This window comes from Vipera berus (genome assembly GCF_964194415.1).
Source record: "Vipera berus genome assembly, chromosome: 1".
NCBI classification, from domain to species: Eukaryota; Metazoa; Chordata; class Lepidosauria; order Squamata; family Viperidae; genus Vipera; species Vipera berus.
In genome coordinates this window covers 215,271,676-215,292,155 of record NC_138202.1, presented here as the reverse complement: position 1 = coordinate 215,292,155, position 20,480 = coordinate 215,271,676, and the positions used below count along the sequence as shown (strand labels likewise).

Below are 20,480 nucleotides of genomic sequence, written 5' to 3'. Positions count from 1 at the left end.
TATATGCCTGCTTATTAGGGCTTTTGGGCACCCCCAAGCAGCATTATTACAAAGTCAACTTATGGGTACAACTTATGTTAGTAAATAAACTGCACTTACAGCTCAGTCCTAATGCTTTTCACTTACACATAAAACCAATTACTTTAAATTGGATTTATTTCCATGTATGTTTTTCCATGTAATTTTTTCTTTGAGGGAGATGGGCAACTTGGAAATGTGAAGTACAAATAAAATAAACATTTGATTACGATTCCTGAGAAATATAATCAATGCAAAAAGTACTATATTGAAGACACTACCTTAATTTTGAGATAATTTCTTCTTTTTTTCCTTCAAACTTTACTGGCTAGTTTCTACAACGGAATTTTAAAAATGTCCTTCAACCTTTTTCTTTTTTTTAAAGAAATCACCCTGAAACGTAATAAACTAAATTAGATTATCATCCCTTCTTCAGAAAATGTGTGGCTTTTCTGGCTATGCAACAATTTTTTTCCTTAGTTTTCCTTGCCACCTACCCTTTTTCCTAGAAAAACCTTCTAAACCATGTCAAATTTAGGATGTCACGTGATGTCACGTGACATATCGGAGCTTTTTCTCCATCGCCGGCAGTGGGGTGGGTGCGGTTTCCTGATGACGCATCTGGCCTGCGGGCCGGCAGTTTGACACCGCTGTTCTAAACATTCATAGTAGACTTGGATGCTACAAAAAAGATATGGATGTGTGTGTATGTGTTGCAACACTGTTTTGCTGACAAGCACAATTGAAGGCAACATAATTCATTTTTCTAGTTATTTTGGAATGGTAGATGGTATGTGTTATTTCATTTCTTTCAATGAAATAACCCTGACATTTTAAACAATTTTCAGCACAAACATATCCCTCTACATTGGTCTATTTCTCCTTACATAGAGGGTTCTGAGGAGCCCTTGAGCCTGTTTCTCTCTTTACAGGAAATACTGAATGACATTTATTTATCCCATCCTGAAGCAATATTCTGCATTAAGTCAGAACCTTATTTGTTGTTTCTTCTGTCTGATCAGGATCCCAATGTTTCCTCCAAGGCTGCTCAAATTTGTGTTTCTACTTATTTTTTCTTCTTCTATCTTTCTTCAATCATGACCAATTATCAGACTCTGCCTGGACCAGTCCCTGAAGTTTTCTTGGCAAGGTTTTTCCAACACATGTCTATTAATCTTGGTGATTGCCCCTACCATCTTATTTTCTATGTTTACTTTTTTTTTTTTGCAACTGATGCTTACTTTTGACTATACCTATTGATTTTAGGTATGTGTGTCTCTGCATTTATTTGATATACGTATTTGATGTATCTTGTGTCTTCCGGCAATAAGGCCATAATAAAGATAAAGATATACTTGAAATATTCAGCTGCTGCTTGTTTGAATAATTCCTGCTGTGCAAACTTTCACAAGGGGCCCTTTGCAACTGTGCTCTCAGGGAACAATTTATATAAAAGCAATTACACAAACAAAATATTTAAGAAGACCTGTTTAAATTATAGGACTGAGGCACTGAATACTTTGGAGCATTTCAAGTAAACCAAGTATCCCAAGGCATATTCTTCTTACTAAAAGAAGAAAACAAAATGTAGTTAAAAGATTAAAAAGGGCATCTTATCAATTCTACAGAAGGACTTTTTCATCATAAGCTTTAACAGTCATTTCATTTGGCCAGGCATATAGCTACATTATATTGAATAGATTTGAAAATCAAAAATATGGTTTCCAATATCCTTTTTTTTTTGCAGCTGCCTGATTTTTAGAATCAGTTAATATCAGTGACTTGCATAGGACCTGACAATTATCAATGGCAGGAAGCAGCCCAATTATAAGTACATTTTATAGGCATTGCAAATAGCAATAGCACTTAGATGTATATACCGCTTCATAGTGCTTCACAGCCCTCTCTAAGTGGTTTACAGAGTCAGCATATTGCCCCCAACAATCTGGGTCCTCATTTTACCGGCCTCAGGGGGATAAGAAGGCTGAGTCAACCTTAAGCCAGTGAGAATTGAACTGCTGGCAGTCGAGAGAATTAGCCTGCAATACTGCATTCTAACCATTAAGCCACCATGGCTCTTCGGTCCCCAACCCCTGGTCCGTGAACCAACACTGGTTCATGGCATGTCAGAAACCAGGCCGCACAAACAAGCGAAGCCCCATTCCCAGGATGCAGGCAGCACATGAAACCACACCACCTGCAGTCCACGGAAAAACCTCTCTCTATGGAATCGGTCCCTGGTGCCCAAAATGTTGAGAGCCGCTGTCTTACTGGGTAGTGGATAGACAACCCAATATTGGAAAGTATGAATTTTTCCTCTAACAAAATACGGTACAATTAACAGCTTCAAGTTATCAGAAGCAATCTCACATCAAGTAATTGAATAAATGCGTTGTAAAAGTTCAGCAAAGATTGGAACAACACCACAACTACTTTGCAAATAAATAATCCATTCTGATGGCTCTTTGTCAATAAGATCAACAGAGGGACCTCATACTGAAAGTGAAAGAAACGCACCTGTTTCAGGCATACCAGTCTGACTGAAAACAGTCTTCAGCTCTCTCAAATAAAGGCCCAGGGTGCCAGTTGGCTGTCAATTAATTTTCTTCTCCCTTCATTACATAATTAGCTGAATTAATTTACTAAGACACTGCAGCATGGGAGCTGTTATCAGGATGAGGTCAAATATCAAAAGATGTATCTTAAGAAAAACATCTGAAAGTAATTTAGTGCAGACAAGGGAGCATTATTATTTAAAAATGTAGTTCTCTTTCACCACTTTTCATGACAGCCATAAATGGCTTCTTAGAAAAATTATAACTGATGAGGGAATCGTTTACCTGAGATTCCTCTGTATACGCAGTATGTTGGCTGTAAACATTGCAATATTATTTTTAACGCACTGAAAACAGAAACAGAAAACTACAAGGCTTAAGCTATATGCCGTTCTATTGCTGAGGAAGGGCATGATTTTTTAGAGATGTTCTCTTAAACTCAAATGGCCATACTCTTCAGAATATATCGAAGTTTTAATATTTTTTTTAATTACAAAGAATGTCCCTCAAGTCTGAGTATCTAAACATTATACACTGTTTTATTAGTTTTTCAACACTACCACAACTTTTAAAAAGAGACTAGATTTGAAAAGTGGGGGGGGGATCACTGTTTTTGTCTTCTATTGAAACCATATCATTAAAAATGCTGCCTTAAGACTAAATAATTGAAAACTAGGACTAACAGCTAACAGGGATAGAAGAAAATACAACAGCAAAAAACTGGCAGGGAGAAATAGACCAATATGTAATCTGTAGATATTAAGAAGCAAAGCCATTTTACCCCAAAATATTAATGCCTCATCCTGTCAGACCATTTTCCCCTCCTCTCTTCTCACTCTCACATTTATGAGCACTGATTTGTGTTTTGAAATAAAGGGTTGTAAACCAATTGGTTTGTACCATCAGAAGCTTTTTTCATCCATCAGAGAGTTATATTAAGGGAACAGAAAATTAGCCACACAATATATTATCTCCTATGATTTTCTGAAAATTCTCTAAATTTCTAAAGGAAGTTTATTAGAAAACGGAAGGTTCTGAAAAATTCATTACTCCTTTCACTAGACTAAAAAAGCATGAAGGAAAATTTGGATAGATTTTATTACTATTCTCTCTGTCCATCCTCTTTTTAGTACCATTCCCAGTACTACAAGAATACTGTCTTTTCTACGCTGCAGACAGGAATTAGTGGCCCCTAGAGTCGGAAACGACTAGCACGCATGTGCGGGGGAACCTTTACCTTTACCTTTAATGTAGACAACCCCTGAGTCACAAATGGTCCCCCACAGGCTTTTGGGTGAACTGCAGAGCTCTCTTCTACAGTTCATCCTCATCTTATAGCCACAATGGGCCTGAAGTTTTGATTGTAAGTCACTGATGGACCATGTCACTGGACTCAATTTTACAACTGTGTCTACAACTGTTACGTGAGTCATTAAGAGAATCACACAGTTATTAAGTGAAGGAATGGTTGTTAAGCAAATCCAGCATATCCAATGGAAGTTTTTGGCCAAATTGCATGGCCAGGTGACCACAGCACACTGCTACTGATCATAAATGCAAGCCAGTTGCCAAAAGCCCAAAATGTGATCATGTGATTTCAAGGATGAATAATAAGTAGCTTTTTTGAAGTCTGTTGTAACTTCAAACTGTCATTAAGAAACCAGTCCTAAGTCGAGAATACTTATACATTTATTAAGTTTCTGTCCCATCCATCTCATATATAGTGACTCTGGGTGGCTCAGTCTGAAATCTAATTTTTTGACAAACAACAGTGGGTTCATTTCTACAGACAGCTTCTGGAATTGGAAAAGCTCATGGTCCCCAAACCAAGATCTGCTATATTTATCCCTTCCCCTGCATTTAGTCTATGAGACTCCATCTCTCACCTTGTATCTGCATAACAGTATTTTCTGGGATAGAGAAGACCTCAAGAGAAAGGAATAACGGGAAAAAAAGTCTTGTCACATCTAAATGCAGAACTATTATTTTAAGCATGAGAAGAAGCATTTTCACACTGCACTAAAATTTGAAAGAGCTTCCTTTAACATGGCACAATAAAGACCAAAGAGCAGCAACATTATCACCCCCGAAACAGCCAAGTGCTTTATCTGAGAAATGAAGTATATAAAATGAAGATTTGATTAGGTTGTCTAAGAGGCTCTTCATTTTGCTAAGAAAAAGTCACCTTGTGTGTGTGTGCGTGTGTGTGTGTGTGTAGAGAGAGAGAGAGATAGATTCTGTTTTTAAAATGTCTCACATTTTAAAATATTTCAACACATTAAAAATAATATGATTTAGGTACTATAAAAATCCTGTAATTTATATTAGCAAATGCCATTTCTTTTATCTTTTTTTTTAAGAATTGAGAGAAAAGAGTAGAAAGGCAGCTTTTCTTTTTAATTATGACAAGCACCAAAAATCACAACATATTGTATCTAAAATTAGGTAAATACATCATGCCAGCTTTAGATGTATTGATTCTGAACAAAAGCTGCTTTCTTTTACATGGAGCCAACTCAATGAGTAGAGCAATTAAACATCACAAACTGTTGAAAGTAACAACCCAGAACACACTCAAAAATGACTTTTCCTGATTACTGCTAGCTCTCACAAATGCTGATACTAGTGAAATATGCTTGTTTCAGAACTTGCAGGTTTTTCAGACTTTTTATTTTAATACTTCATCAGGAACTGTCTGCACACAAAAACAGCTCTTTCCGGTAAACTGCCCTAACCCACTATTCTTTTTAGAGAAAGGAATCAATAAGTATTACACCATTACTTAATACTTCCAGATAAGGATAAATAAATACCAGATTGGTCAACCTTAAGATGATGCATACAGCAATCTATTCTTCTACAAACACCAAAAATGTAGTCAGTGATACAGTATATGTGCTAAGGAGAAAGACACCAAGTTCTTCCCCCAGATAATACTGGGAAAGACCACTATGTAAAACCCAGAGGAGCCAATGGCTAGTATTATAAAGCATACTGAAGTGGCTGAATCAGTAATCCAACATGGGACAAAGCAGCTTCTCATGGTTTGATTACTGGACCAGGCATACACTTAGATAACAATAGACTTCAAATAGTTGAAAGGTATTCTTCAATAAAGAATAGGTGTGAACAGTAAAGATAATTATAGGTAATCCCAAACTGCAAACACACACTTTATTTTAATAAGATGAGATATGAATAAGCCTTTAGCCCATGTCTGTCTGTCTCTTCTTCTTCTTCTTCTTCTTCTTCTTCTTCTTCTTCTTCTTCTTCTTCTTCTTCTTCTTCTTCTTCTTCTTCCTCTTCTTCTTCCTCTTCTTCTTCCTCCTCCTCCTCCTCCTCCATCATCATCATCATCATCCTATCCACTGTCTATCCACTGCAGGATGAAGGCCTCTTCTGCATGTTTCCAACCAATGCCCATGGATAGTCCATTAGCCCATGTATAATCTCTTTTGTACAAACACAATAAAAAGAGAAGCCCGCCATTAAACAATATTTACAATTTTGTCCATACTGAAAAAACTATTGTGATTATTGTGAGGAAGCAGAGCAATATGGAATAAACTTCAAATCATGGTTTAATATGATTGACTTGCTGCAAAAAGAACAACTATAGTTTCCTGACTGAGGCATACAGTATAAGCAAACCAAGCTTAGGAACCTCCTGATTTCTTAGCATATTCCTTTGGAGGGAAAATGGATATCTCATAGTCAAAGGCAACTTGATAAAAACATCACAAAGTTTATTCCCCCCTCCCTTTTTTAATTGTCTGATACATGGAGATTTTTCTGAAATGGGAATAAGTTCTTTAAGGCTGTTTTAAGGAAATTTGGGGAGCAAATAATAATAATAATAATAAATAATAATAATAATAATAATAATAATAATAATAATAATAATAATAATAATAATAATAATAATAATAATAATAATAATAATAATAATAATAATAATAATTTAAATTTAATTTTTATACCGCCCTTCTCCCGAAGGACTCAGGGCGGTGTACAGGGCAATACAATAAAATACAATATATAAAAATTAAAAGAAATATTAAATAATTAATTCTTATGTTTCATTAATGATTGTAAAAATGGAATATGGTAGTTCCACTCCACAATTATCTTAAATTCAGAAAGGAAAAGACTAAATGTATGGGCAAAAGGGCCTGCTTACTGAACAAAGGTAAAACTGAAAATATTATCGCATGTCTGTTCTTGGACCGTTATATAAATTAGCAACAACACTGAAATAATGGACAATTTCCTCCTCTCCCCTGGCAATAATAGTTCACTAAAAACAAACAAAAACCTCTACATTTTCAACAAATTTATACTTCAGATATAATATTTTGTATTAATGCAGAGTGCTTTGACATTTGTCCAGTTAAGATTTACTTGCCTTTCTCAAGATGCTTCAAAGTAAATTTCTATAAATAATATGCAATTTATTATAGTCTACCATCAAAATTATAGCTCAGTGCACTCCTTTCACCTTTTCAGTAGGATTCTGGGTAGACATCGAGAAGACTGTGCTATGTGTAGTACTATTTCTTGCAACATCTGATTCCAAACTGACAGGTTCAAAAGTCAGATTTACCAAGAACTTTATCATTTATTTAACATTAATCAGGTTTAACCCTAAAAACATCAAGGCCTACTATAGCATTTGGTTTCTTGGAGATGACACATCATCCCACTTCTAAATAATCAGGAAACAATACCACTAAGACTTAACATGTGCGAAGGACACATCTAAAATGTTTAATTTTTGAAAAAAAATTGAATAAAATATTTTCATTCAGTTGTAAAAAGATTGCAAGGAAATTGGCAGACTAGAGCATTCATGGTATAGCAGTGAAATGAGTGAAATAGAAACACTATTTAATTTACAACTAATTTGCCTTAACCAGGCTACTTCATTGCATGCTATCAACTAGATTGGAAATATCTTTACAGTGGGTAATCATCACATGCCAAACATTTCCTCAAAGAAACAAATGTTCTAGAAATTAGGGTTTTAAAAATGATTCTGAAGAAGCATTTCAGACTTCATGGGAGCACACAGTTGTTCATGAAAGCAGCCACACCACTTTTTCAGGCTTCTACAAAAGTCTGAATAAAGTTGCTGCTGCCTTCAGTGTTGATCATGGACACTGTCTGAATAAAGTCCTTATGATTAATTATAAGGACATTAATTATTCAACTCCTTAAAAGTGCTGCATCTTTTTTCAGATTCCCATGGAAATTTAATTCTTCCAAATCATATAAAGACCCATTGGAAATTACATTCAAAAGGCAATAGGCAAGTTTATGAAAAACAGTGAACCATTCTAGGCAAGAAAGAGCAATAGTTACCATCTTAACAGATGGCTTCCTATGCCCCTTTCTTATTTTGTTCCTTTTTATAAAGACTTTTGGTGACATAATTCAATAAGTATTTTATAACTAGTAGTGAGAATGCTGACGATGATGATCAATGACTATTAAAGTGGGAAGAGGAAAAACGCACTTCTGAAAAAGGGGCATCCTTAAGGTACACATCTGACCTTTCAAGTATAGCAAAGAGGAAACTTGCATTGTACCTACATTAGACACTAATCAACTGTAGAAAAAAAGCAACAAACTGAGCAAAGTTTTGCTAAAAATGTATGTTTTAAACTAACTTATTACTCAGGAATTCTGTTCATTTTATTAAACTGAAATCCCTGACTTTCAAAAGTGAAATGTATAATTTTCCATTGATGTGTAGAGAGCAAGTATACACTCACCAAGCTTCAGGCAGCAAAAAAGAATATTCATGCGGGGAGGTAGTTTCAGGAAAATTGGAGAGAACTGGCAGCCGATATGGAAGCAGAACTGATCCATGATATGTAAATAAAATCTCCAAGCCTCTTACGTTACTTTCCTAGACAAAGAGTTCTGTTTTAATATTCAGGAAAAATTATACGTTCTGCTTTAAAAAAACCAAGCACAAAATTAATGGGAAGTCATGTAATTTTCTTCTTTGAAAAATATAAGTCAATCTCTAGGAGTATTTACTTACAGTATAGGAGGATTTTTTTTAATTACTTGTAAATTGGGATTAAGGGTACTGTTCCACATTTTCTAAGAATAAAAGACAGTTGAAAACTAAGAAACAATGGCACAAAGACGAATGACTGCAGAAAATACTGCTGAGATGCAGGAGTAGTCTTGAAGATTAACTGGTGCTTGGGAATGGCTATTTACCCAGTAAAAGTTTACCCTTTTTGTTACAGTTAAATAATTATCTGATAGTTTCCCTATAGTTAAACAGGTTTTTTTTCAGCTTCTTCTGATCCGATTTCCATTCTGTTCTGTTTCCTGTTTTCCTCCCCCCCTCCGTCCTCCTGGAAAAAGGGATTTATGTGTTTCTATGTGCGAAAGTGACTTATATATGAGACAAAACATGGGTAAGTACTAATATGAAATGAAATTAATTTTACTAACAGAGTAGGCTTTTTATAAGCACTTCAACTGGTAGTAGAAAATTTATTTAGTGTGTGTGTGTGTATATATATATATATATATATATATATATATATATATATATATATATATATATATATATAGGCTGGGATAGGCTGAAACAGGAAAGATTTAACTAGCAAGGTATTTCAAAAGACTTGATAAATACTTAACACACACACACACACACACACACACATATATATACACACACATACATACATATACACACACACATATGCATACATGCATACAGACATACACGCACACACACACACACACACACACACACACACACACACACAAAGCAGATTCTGCCTTTTTTGAAATGTGGCTTCTGGTGGGTATATGTGCATACACAAATGCACATTAACATATTCATTTGTCACACACATTTACTTTGGAGTTGTTTCAGAGTAGGTTTCAGACAGTTACTCAAAGCGCGCTGAAGATGTCCCCCCGAATGGAGATGAAACGTTTGCAGCCAAATCTCCAAGCTCGGAGACCAAACAAACAGCCCAGAGTTATCAATACTAGGAGAAAAGATGGGTACTGCAAGGTTTCCTTGTCTGTATTTTTGTTGGGGGAGGATCTATTTGTCCTTAGTGGGAGATGCCTTCCTTTCAGGTAAGTATCATACTGCATGTTAAGTATCCATTGATTATGATCAATAAGCCGAGACTAATCTGTCAGTATTCTTTTCATCAGCAAGCCAGCATGTCATTAATATTTAGATAGGACAAAAAGTGTCACCCCCCCAGAAGGGGAAGTCTATTATCACTAAAAAGAGACCTCACATATTATCTCCCGACAGAAAGTGACTGAGGGACACAGTTTCCTCCAAAGTATGGGATAAAGCCATGTGGAGAAAGGAACAAAAGAACCCTTTACTCTCTATTCCATATCAAATGAAGATAACACATGAATTACTGCGTGCCGAATAGAAATCGTATTTCAATCTGACTCCACAGGTACTGTACAAATGTACTTTGCTTGAGAATAAGCTGCTAGCACTCAACATGGTTTACTTCCAAATAGACCTGAGAACCACTGTGCTGCATTTTATGCTGGCGTCATTAAATACCAATTTAAAAACTTCTAATCTATAGGAAAACCTTAGTACAAGTTAAGGGAGGGTATACCTGAGCATATGTTCTTGCAGAGAGCACAATATTTTGATTGCGGAACTTTCTGAAAAATTCTGCATCATAATTTTGCTCAGCAGCATGTGGTCCTCCAAGGATTTCCTAAAGGGAAAAAAAAGCATTATTTAAGTAAAGATATTAGTTCTTAGTCTACATGTGGTTTAAGTGATGTGACATTGCTGTTTTGAGCGCATTACAGAGAGGCAGAAGCTTTGTATATTTTCATTCCAGCTTTTTCTTTTTTTTACAAAATTACATTAAAAGCCCAAACAAATTGCAAATACGTGAACTTAAAAAATCTGATTTGTTGGAGAAAGAAGCCGATAAAAAGAAGAAATCTGTTAAAATGCAAATTTTAGCATCCATGTAGCATTCCTAATGTAAAAAATGTTGTTAAAATACAGTCTTGATGTTCATTATTTGTGATAACTAAAATCCAAATAACAGATTGAAAATATAAAGAAAGGTCAGATGAACCTTTTGTACCTTTGTACAGGTAGTCCTAAATTTACAACCATAATTGAGCCCAAAATTTCTGTTGCTAAGCGAGACAACTTAGCAACAGAAATTTTGCCGCATTTTATGACCTTTCTTGCCACAGTTGTTAAGTAAATCATCATACAGTTAGTAGTAGCATGGTTGTTAAGTGAATCTGGCTTCCCTATTGATTTTGCTTGTCAGAAGGTCGGGAAAATGACATGATCCCGGAACACTGCAACTGTCATAAATATGAGTCAACTGCCAAACATCTAAATTTTGATCACATGACGACAGGGATACTGCAACGGCCGTTAAGTGTGCAAAACGCTCATAAGTCACTTTTTTCAGTACCACTGTAAATTTTGAATGGTCACTAAATGAACTGTTGTAATTGAGGACTACCTGTATAACAAGGTGCAGGTCAACCAATACAACCCACAGTTTAAATATGATTTACCTCATATGTTGCAAGCCGATCCAAAAAGGTTAGGAGTTTCAACCTGCAGCGACATAATTCTTTCTGTTCCAGAGTTAATCTGTTTTTTAATAAAATTGTGGAGAGAGTTTTATATGTTTTCAAAGACTGGCAAGAAAAAAACCCCCAAATAAAATCATTCATATTGACATCCAGTTTTAAGCAAGGAATATATCTTTTAAAAAGTAATTTCAATCTAGCTTTAAATATTTCTAGCTGCATTATTTGATCACCTGGATGTACCAAATGATACAGTTGGAATCCCATTAAATGTCTTATATTACATAGTGATGGCCCTTATCCAAAGCGCCATGCATGATTTAGGATTTGTATCTAAATATTTTTTTTCTTTTGAAGAAATTCACCTACATTGCAGGCAGGTAAGCATTATATACACTCAGATCTCATCTGAATGAATACTCTAGAGCAGGGGTGTCAAACTGCCGGCCCATGGGCCGGATGCGTCATGTGGAAGCTGCACCCACCCCAGTTCTGGCAAGGAGGAAAAAGTCACGAAACGTCACATGTCACGTGACGTGGCGAGTTTGACACCCCTGCTCTAGAGGAACCGTTCACATGCTGGATAAGGACTCAGGCAGTTGAAGTATAACACAACTTGAGAATCTCCAGTAGAGAAAGGCCATTTTAAAGCAATCAATTGTGCATTAGACAACTTAAAAATTATTAGTGTTTGTGTAACCGTTTCCGCATTTTAAGCCTCAATAGGAAATTCAATAAATTGGATTATTCAAAGAATACTGTTTGGTTATATACATTATATATTACTCCAGTTGGAATCAGAATGTATTTAACTCTTCATAAGCATACATTTGAACATTACAAAAAGCAAGAAGAGATTGAAGTTAGTAAATTCATTTACTTTGAGAAGTTTACTGATTCTAGAAGTTCTTGACGCTTTATAGCTTCCTGCTCCTTTCTATACTCTGCTTCTTCCTCTGGTGTTGAAAATTCTTCATAAAGTAGTTCATCAATGTCTACGTCACCCGGTAAGATAAATCTGGGGGAATAACAATAATGAAAGAATAAAAAACTGATTATTTAATCAATAGCCATTTTTTTTCAATTTACAGCTTTTGAACTTTTAGATTACAATATATATATATATACATTTAAAAAAATTGCAGTGTTTTTGCCCTTTTCAGCAGATGAATTTTTTTGTTCTTATCTATTAAATGAAACAACACAAATATTTCAATATAACGGCTTTATGCTGGTACAATAAAGTATCAGTGAAAACCTTATTAAAAATATTGCTATTTGTACTTTTTTATTTCAGTAAAGTAGACTTGGGTGTGTATAACTTACTGAGGCTATGTTTTTAAAATGTCCAGATATACTTAGATGTAAAAATCAAATTTAAAAGAAGTGCTTATAAAACTGCAGACAGCAAGATGGTTCTTTGAAAAACAACTAATAGACTGGCTAAAACCTTTACTTTGCATTTTGTGAAAAATGTTGTCAACAAATGTTTAACAGAACGACTGGAGCTGAAGTGACAGAACTGTCATTTGCAGCAAAACATAACGTGTTTTATTTACGCCATTTTTAGATCACTTGATGAATAAAACAGTCCCAAGTGGAATTTAAGGACTGACACATAGTCCAGGGACTACAAGTGGTAAAGGCATCGCTCTTTTGGCACTGTGCTCATGAAGTTTGATGTGGTAGTTAAAGGCAGAAAATGGGAGATCCTGAGTTCAGTTTTCGTCTTATCCATGAAAGTCAGCTGGGTGACTTTGGGCTGGTCACTCTCTCTCAGCCGAACCACTTCACAGGTTTGTTGTTGTGTGAAAAATAGAAGGAGGAAGGTGTGTTGGATATGTTCACCACCTTATTTGTAAAAATAATTTAATTTATTTGCCACCCACCTCACGATTCAGGCAACTCTGAGTGGCTTACATGAAGATAAAACAAATATTCCATAATTATAAGTATAAACACGGACTAAGATTACTAGATTACAAAAATTAACCAGCCACCTCCAGCCATCAGCTTTTTCTTCAGGAACCCTTGCTAGCTGGCATAGCCAGGGTTTAAGGTGGGATACGCATCAATAAATAAATAGCTTCTCTAAAGTCATGAGTACATTTGGGTGCCTGCTTCCGACTTAGCGGAACAGAGTCAAACTTATACCAAGATATTAGGAAAGAGGATTACAGGCATGAAAGATTCCAAGTGCATTATTGCTATTGTGAATAAAAGTTTTCTATATTTAATTGTCATTTATTTAAATATGAACCATATTTAATATGATATTAAATATGAACCATATTAATTTAAGGTTGGCAAGAGAAAATTATTGGAAGAAGAGGAAATGAAGTAAAGCTATTATACAGACTACAGAATTATAGAAATTAATTATTATTGACTGTTTTTTAAACATTAACCCAGATAACACGCTGTTTACCAAATATTAAGGTGTATGTTAAAAACCAATAAATATATTTAAAATATATATTTTTTAAAACGTTTTCTTGCAATCAAATTTTATTCTTTTGAAAATTGTTTTGCAAGGAGCCAGGTTCATGCATTCCATTTTTCTGTAAGATTGTGGTATTCAAAAGGAACCAGAGAAGGTTAGGCATCCATCGCAAATTATTTTTAAGCACAGGCTATGAGAATCTCTTAATACAGACCGCAAAAGAAGACAGCGGAATCAAAAAACCATTCCAACAAACCTGCCACCATCTTCTCTTTTCCCTGTAGCTATAAGAGCCTCCAAGTCTGTCCCTTTTAAACCATACTGCAGCAATTCTTTAGCAGCATCCACATTTTCAGGAACTCTTTCCAGGCATTCATGAAGGACCCAAGAACGCTTCTTAATTTTGCTCTGCCCCACAAAAACATAACAGGGGAAAAACTACATTGACTTTTTTTTAGAACATTCTGATAATAAAGTAAGGAAGTAAAGTTTCGAATGCTTCACTATATCAAGTTAATCCATGTATCCATCTAGGACTATTTCATCTATGCAGCCTCTCCAACAAATATTCTCTTCAATATTTCAGGCAAGAATCTTATATCTTTTCAGCATGGAAAGCACTTTATCATAAATGTTTCACAAAATACTATTCCCATCTAACACATGAATTGGAAATCAAAGCCAGTAGGCTACATTCAATCCATAAGCAGGCTTTAGGATTCTTCCATTAACTGATCCAGAGACTCAGTTCTACTTTTGGACACATGACAGAGAATATTGATCTGCGTGGCTAAAAAAATAATAATAATCTGTAATATATTGCCAACGATTGGGATCAAAATATACCTTCATCAAGCATAAAGGCCCTTCTGTTTGTGCAAGAAAGCTCAGTTAAACACATTTAATTTTTCAATATAACTCCTTATAACACTGAAGAAAATCTCTTTATATCCTTCGGAATAGCTTTTGGGGTATACAATAGGAGTGAAAAGGGAGGTAACCCTATTTACGGTTAGTCCTTGACTTATAACCACAACCCAAAATTTCTGGTGTTAAGCAAGACATTTGTTAATTGAATTTTGCCTCATTTTACGATCTTTCTTGCCACTGTTGTTAAGTGAATCAGTGCAGTTGTTAGTAACAACTGCTGCTAAATGAAGCAGGCTTCCCCATTGACTTTGCTTGTGAAAAGATCAGAAAAGGGCTTCATGTGACCCGGGGACACTGCAACCGTCATAAATATGAGTCAGTTGTCAACTGTCTGAATTATGATCACCTACTATGGGGGGACGCGGTGGCTCAGTGGGTTAGGACGCTGAGCTTGTCGATCAGAAGGTCAGCAGTTTGGCGGGTCGAATCCCGAGTGCCGCGTAACAGAGTGAGCGCCTGTTACTCGTCCCAGCTTCTGCCCACCTAGCAGTTCGAAAGCACGTAAAAATGCAAGTAGAAAAATAGGGACCACTACGGTGGGAAGGTAACAGCGTTCCGTGCGCCTTTGGCGTCTAGTCATGCCGGCCACATGACCACGGAGACGTCCTCGGACAAACGCTGGCTCTTCGGCTTTGAAACGGAGATGAGCACCGGCCCCTAGAGTCGGAAACGACTAGCACGCATGTGCGGGGGAACCTTTACCTTTACCTTACCATGGGGATGCTGCAACAGTGGTAAGAGTGAAAAACGGTCATAAATCACTTTTTTCCAGTGCCACTGTAACTGTCAACAGTCTCTAAATGAACTGTTGTAAGTCAAGGACTATCCGTAACTTACTTACCTGCTTATTAAATTTATTTGCAAAGCTCTGTATAGATACAGCCTCTGGAAAGATTGATATACTTACTGTTTTTCATAATGAAACCTACCAAATAATCTTGAATAGAAGCCACACTAACAGCAGATTTCCTCCATTGTCTCTGATAAACAAGGTCAGAATCAAGTTCATATGTCTGAGCTAGTGACAAAGCTTCCCCATATTCTTCATTATCAATCTAAAAAAAACACCAAACATATAGAAATCAAAGCAGTTCACCTGGGCTCCATTATAAGAGTCAGCTTCTATGATGCAAAATATTTTAACATTTAACACTTATTTTTATTCCGAGACGCTGTAATAGTTCTGAGCCAAAAGCAATTGGTCAACGTGTAGTGTGAAAGTGGACAACCTGAGAACTTTTCCATTTGTGCTGAACACCTAGCAGTGTTACACTAAGGGTGAAAGACATCTAAGTTTGTAATTCGGTTAACACAGTCAACACAAGGAATTTGCAAACAGTACATAATACTAGGTGCCCCTGACATTCAATTTTATACACCAGTTACATGGCAACCACTATGCTACCAGAGTGAGAATTTTTCCTAAGGTACTGCAAATGTTAAATGCTAAGCAAGAAAAAGAAATCTCCTCTTGGCAGACACTTTGTGCTGAGGAAAGGCATTAAGCATTTATTAAGTGGAAGAAACCTATGGGGAAAGCCCATTTCCACCAGTCTTCTCATAAGAAAACCAAACAGCCACCACTTTTTTGTGTGGAATGTGAAAACAAATGAGTAGACTTCTCCACAGTTCCTATCCTAACACATTACCTAGAATGCAAATCTAACAAAATTAGTCTAACAAAATCTAATGAAAACACTGACAGTTTGGTCTATTGGTAAATTGCACCTGGCTAGAAACCAGGAAATTGTGAGTTCTAGTCCAGCCTTGGGCATGAAAGTCAACTGGGTGACCTTGGGCCAATCACGTTCTCTGAGCCCAACTCACCTCAAAGGGTTGTGGGGGAAAAGGGAGGAGGAAGGTGTGTTTGGATATGTTGGCCACCTTGAGTCATTTGTGAAAATAACAAAGGCAGGATATAAGTAAACAAATAAACTCAAAACTTAACCATCTAAAACGTACAAATAATTTCAGGTCCTACACTATTTTAAGCATTTTTTTAAAAAAACACTCTTACTTGGAGAAGGGCTTACCTTCCTTTGGTATAACTCCTCAGGGGTTGTGGATCTCAGATTCACAAGTCGGTAATTCTTTATAATTGTGCGAGGACGCTTCCTTGGAGGAGCAAAACGCTCCATTTCGGTTACAAAATAAAGTCCTTGCTTAAGATAACCAAAATAGCGGGCCTTTGCAGACAATTCATCATCTGAATCTGAGTCATCTTCTCCTTCGTCTTCATCACCGGGCCTGTTCTCTGAGCGCAACCTCTTTGGAGCAAACTTCACCTCACACTGCAAAGAAAGCCATTCTTACTAAACAGCACAATGTATCACACTTTTAAGTCTGTCAGGCTTCAGCACCCAAAGAGGCAATAAGCTACCACAAAGCTGCTGGAAGCAAAGAGAAGCAAGCAAACAAAAGATCAGTAGAAAATGATTTCCCTCTCAAGCAGCCAGGTTATTATACTGGATGGGACATATCTGTAAAGATATGGTACATCCCATTGGATTAGAATTTGCTTAATAAGGGAATTTCTTAAGGGGGGGGCAGGAGGAAGAGGCATTTGAATTCTGCATGATTTGTTTTCCTGACAAATTAAATGCTGATATTAAACTGGAGGTGAAGGATTTGATGGACTGGTGCAATAAAAATAACCTGGTTTTTGAATGTTAATAAAAAGAAGGAGATCATTGTTGATTTTAGAAAGAGATAGCATAGTCAGACTCCACTTTGTATTAAGGCTGCAGCTGTGGAGGTGGTCAACAGTATTAAGTATTTGGGGGTGCAGATAACTAACAATCTGACTTGGTCTCTCCACACGTCATCCTTAGTGAAGCAAGCAAACCAGGGCCTGCATCTCCTGTGTTGGATGAGGAGAGCACATCTTTCTCCTTCTGTCCTGACCACTTTTTACAGAGGCGCGACTGAGAGCGTTTTAACAAACTGCATCACTGTTTGGTTTGGTGGTAGCAGAGCCTCAGATAGAAGGTCCATACAGAGAGAGGTAAGGAGAGCGGAGATTATAGGAAGCTCGCTTCTCATTATTCAGGACCCTGCTTATAAGCGCTCTGTCGAAGCATCATTAGAGACCCACCACACCCACTTCACGGTCTGTTTCTGTTGCTCCCCTTTGGGAAGAGGTTTCAAAGTATTTCTAGCAGGACTACTAGATTCTGTAACAGCTTTGTTCCTTATGCCATCTATCTTGTAAATTCACAGGATTCTCTTTTTTTTTTGCCATGTATATGTACACATTCGAACTAGATGTGATGTTTCTCTGTGTCATATATGAGTGTGTATGTGGAAATATGCATAATAGTATTTTTTGACAGCTGAATGCTACAAAATTTTATTTTAAAGTATGCTGATTAGTGTACATTTAAAGTGAGAATAAAGATTCTATTCTGTTCTGTTCTGTTCTGTTCTGTTCTATTCTACTCTACTCTACTCTATTTTGTCACTCTGCAGCATACTATTGCATTAGCAATTGTGCCTACTGAATATTACAAATTATTTCGAAAGAGTCTCTCTCCAGTGTAAAGCTATATGGTTCTACCTGTAATCATGGCTATTAACTACCTTACTTCTGAAGAAAGAAAAAGGTAAAGTAATTAGGACTACCCACTGTAAATATACCCATACAATCAGATGTGCATGTATATCCACACATAAGGAGAGCACTAAAAATAATTAGCCAACACCTGGTTAAACCTAAAGCTGAAGTAAATGAAAGCAGATGTGGACTAATACAGGTAGTCCTCGACTTACAACAGTTCATTTAGTGACTCCTCCAAGTTACAATATTGCTGAAAAAAGTGACTTTTGACCATCTTTCACACTTATGACCGTTGTGGCATCCCCATGGTGTCACGTGATCAAAATTTGGACGCTTGGCAACTAACTCATATTTATGACGGTTGCAGTGTCCCCGGGTCATATGATCCCCTTTTCTGATCTTCTGACAAGCAAAGTCAATGGGGAAACCTGCTTTACTTAGCAGCAGTGTTACTAACTTAACAACTGATCAAAATTTGGACGCTTGGCAACTAACTCATATTTATGACGGTTGCAGTGTCTGGGGATGATTTGATCACCTTTTGCAATCTTTTGACAAGCAAAGTCAATGGGAAGCCAGATTCACTGTGTAACTCAGCTGCGTTACTAATTTAACAGCTGCAATGGTTCACTTAAGAACTGTAGCAAAAAAGGTCACAAAATGGGGCACAATTCACTTAACAACTGTCTCATCTAGCAACATAAATTTTGGGCTCAATTGTAGCCATAAGTCACTACCTGTAATGATAAAATGACCTGAAAAATAATATAAAGAATTTGAACATAACAGTAAGCAGGAGACAGAGGAGGATGTGAAACAAGGCAAAATGCCAAAGGAAAGAAGAAAGTTACGGTAAGTTAGGAAAGAGAAGGTTAACAATATAATCCTCTATTATGTCTACTCAGAAATAAACCATAATGAACTCAAAATACCTTAGTCCCAGATGGCTAAATATAAGCCATAGTCTAAAAATGCATAGTGTAGATCCAGTGGATTATACTCAAAGAATGAAATAAAGGCAGAATGAATACAATGAAAACTTGGTTTGCATTATTTCACAACAGAACATAAAAAAAATCTTCGACAGTGATAACATCTGAAGAAAAAATATAAAGCTGACAACTGACAAAAAGAAAGTAATATTATCAACACACAAAGAAGCAGAAGACATTGAAATAAAAGAGTAAAAAAGGAACAAAAAAAATCCGTCTCTAAAAGACCAGGCCTCAAAACACATGCAAACAGCTATGAGGATCTTGCACAAAGAGGAGTGAAAAACTCCAAAGAAGATTTACCAGAGTTATAGATAGGACTACTTGAATATAGGCAGCATAAAATTTTGACATTTAATCACAAGGGAACTCTAGTAGAGAGACTACCACAAGAATGAAGATAAAGAGTTTAGCAGTTTTATTTACCCCCTATTTAGACATGTTTTATCATAAAGTTGTAAGTATGAGAAATATCTCATTATACGGGTGCTTATTATTGGCACCTTTGTGTGCAAGTACATTTCCTTAGGATTATTTGAAGAAAACACTGTAATTTTATGGCCGCAGCTTGCAAGATATGTCAGGGTTTTTTTAAAAATGGAAAGTACTCATTAAAAAATAAGTCTTAAAATATTCATGATTAATAAAGACAGTAAACAGTGTTGACTTTGGATTTAATCTCCCTATTAAAAATGAACATGACTACATTTCTGTACATTCTTGAGTATTACAGAGATGATTTCCTTCCTTTACCTGAGTTTTAGTCTTCTTTTTCTCTCTAAAAAGTGCCAAATGATCCATGACATTTGAAGATTAATCCATTGTGTTCACAAACAGGTAAAACAATTCAACCAAAACCAAATTAGCTACTTTACTTAAGAGCTGGAGAAGATATAGCCCCAGAAACCAAAGTCCCAGATTTACCGTATTTAGTACTATCTATCTACTACCTTGCCCTGATGTATTGGTTAGAATGCAGTACTGCAGGCTACTTCTGCTCACTCCTGGCTGCCAGTTTGGCAGTTCGAGTCTCACCAGTCCAGGGTTGACTCAGCCTTCCATCCTTCCAAGGTCGGTAAAATTAAAACCCAGATTGTTGTGGGCAATATGCTGACTCTGTGTACACCACTTAGAGAGGGCTGTAAAGCACTGTGAAGTGGTATGTAAGTCTAAATGCAATTGCTATTGCTATTAAACTTCCAAATCTGGCTTTCTTTGACTTTTATTTACATTTAGCACAACCTCTAAAATTATATCCAACCTTGGCATGTAAAAGCTAGACTCTTTTCATACCTGTTTTCTACTAAACATAGAATGTGTTTCAACTAAAATAGAGAATGTTTTGACTGATAGATATTAAAAAATGGAAATAATTGTTACTTCATTCCAACTAT

At 36.2% G+C, this 20,480-nt stretch overlaps 1 protein-coding gene across 2 annotated transcripts in view; it reads right to left on the bottom strand.

Annotated features, from left to right (window-relative positions):
- The window catches only part of NBAS (NBAS subunit of NRZ tethering complex), a 178,954-nt gene that overhangs the window by 123,448 nt on the left and 35,026 nt on the right, over window positions 1–20,480 (bottom strand). For both annotated transcript variants that reach the window (XM_081317067.1, XM_081317068.1), the window contains exons 15-21: window positions 16,572–16,829; window positions 15,468–15,593; window positions 13,865–14,016; window positions 12,046–12,183; window positions 11,148–11,226; window positions 10,208–10,312; window positions 8,348–8,484 (exon numbers count right to left, since the gene is read on the bottom strand). In XM_081317067.1, the coding sequence (XP_081173193.1) occupies window positions 8,348–8,484; window positions 10,208–10,312; window positions 11,148–11,226; window positions 12,046–12,183; window positions 13,865–14,016; window positions 15,468–15,593; window positions 16,572–16,829 (995 nt within the window). The remainder of the gene's footprint in view (window positions 1–8,347; window positions 8,485–10,207; window positions 10,313–11,147; window positions 11,227–12,045; window positions 12,184–13,864; window positions 14,017–15,467; window positions 15,594–16,571; window positions 16,830–20,480) is intronic.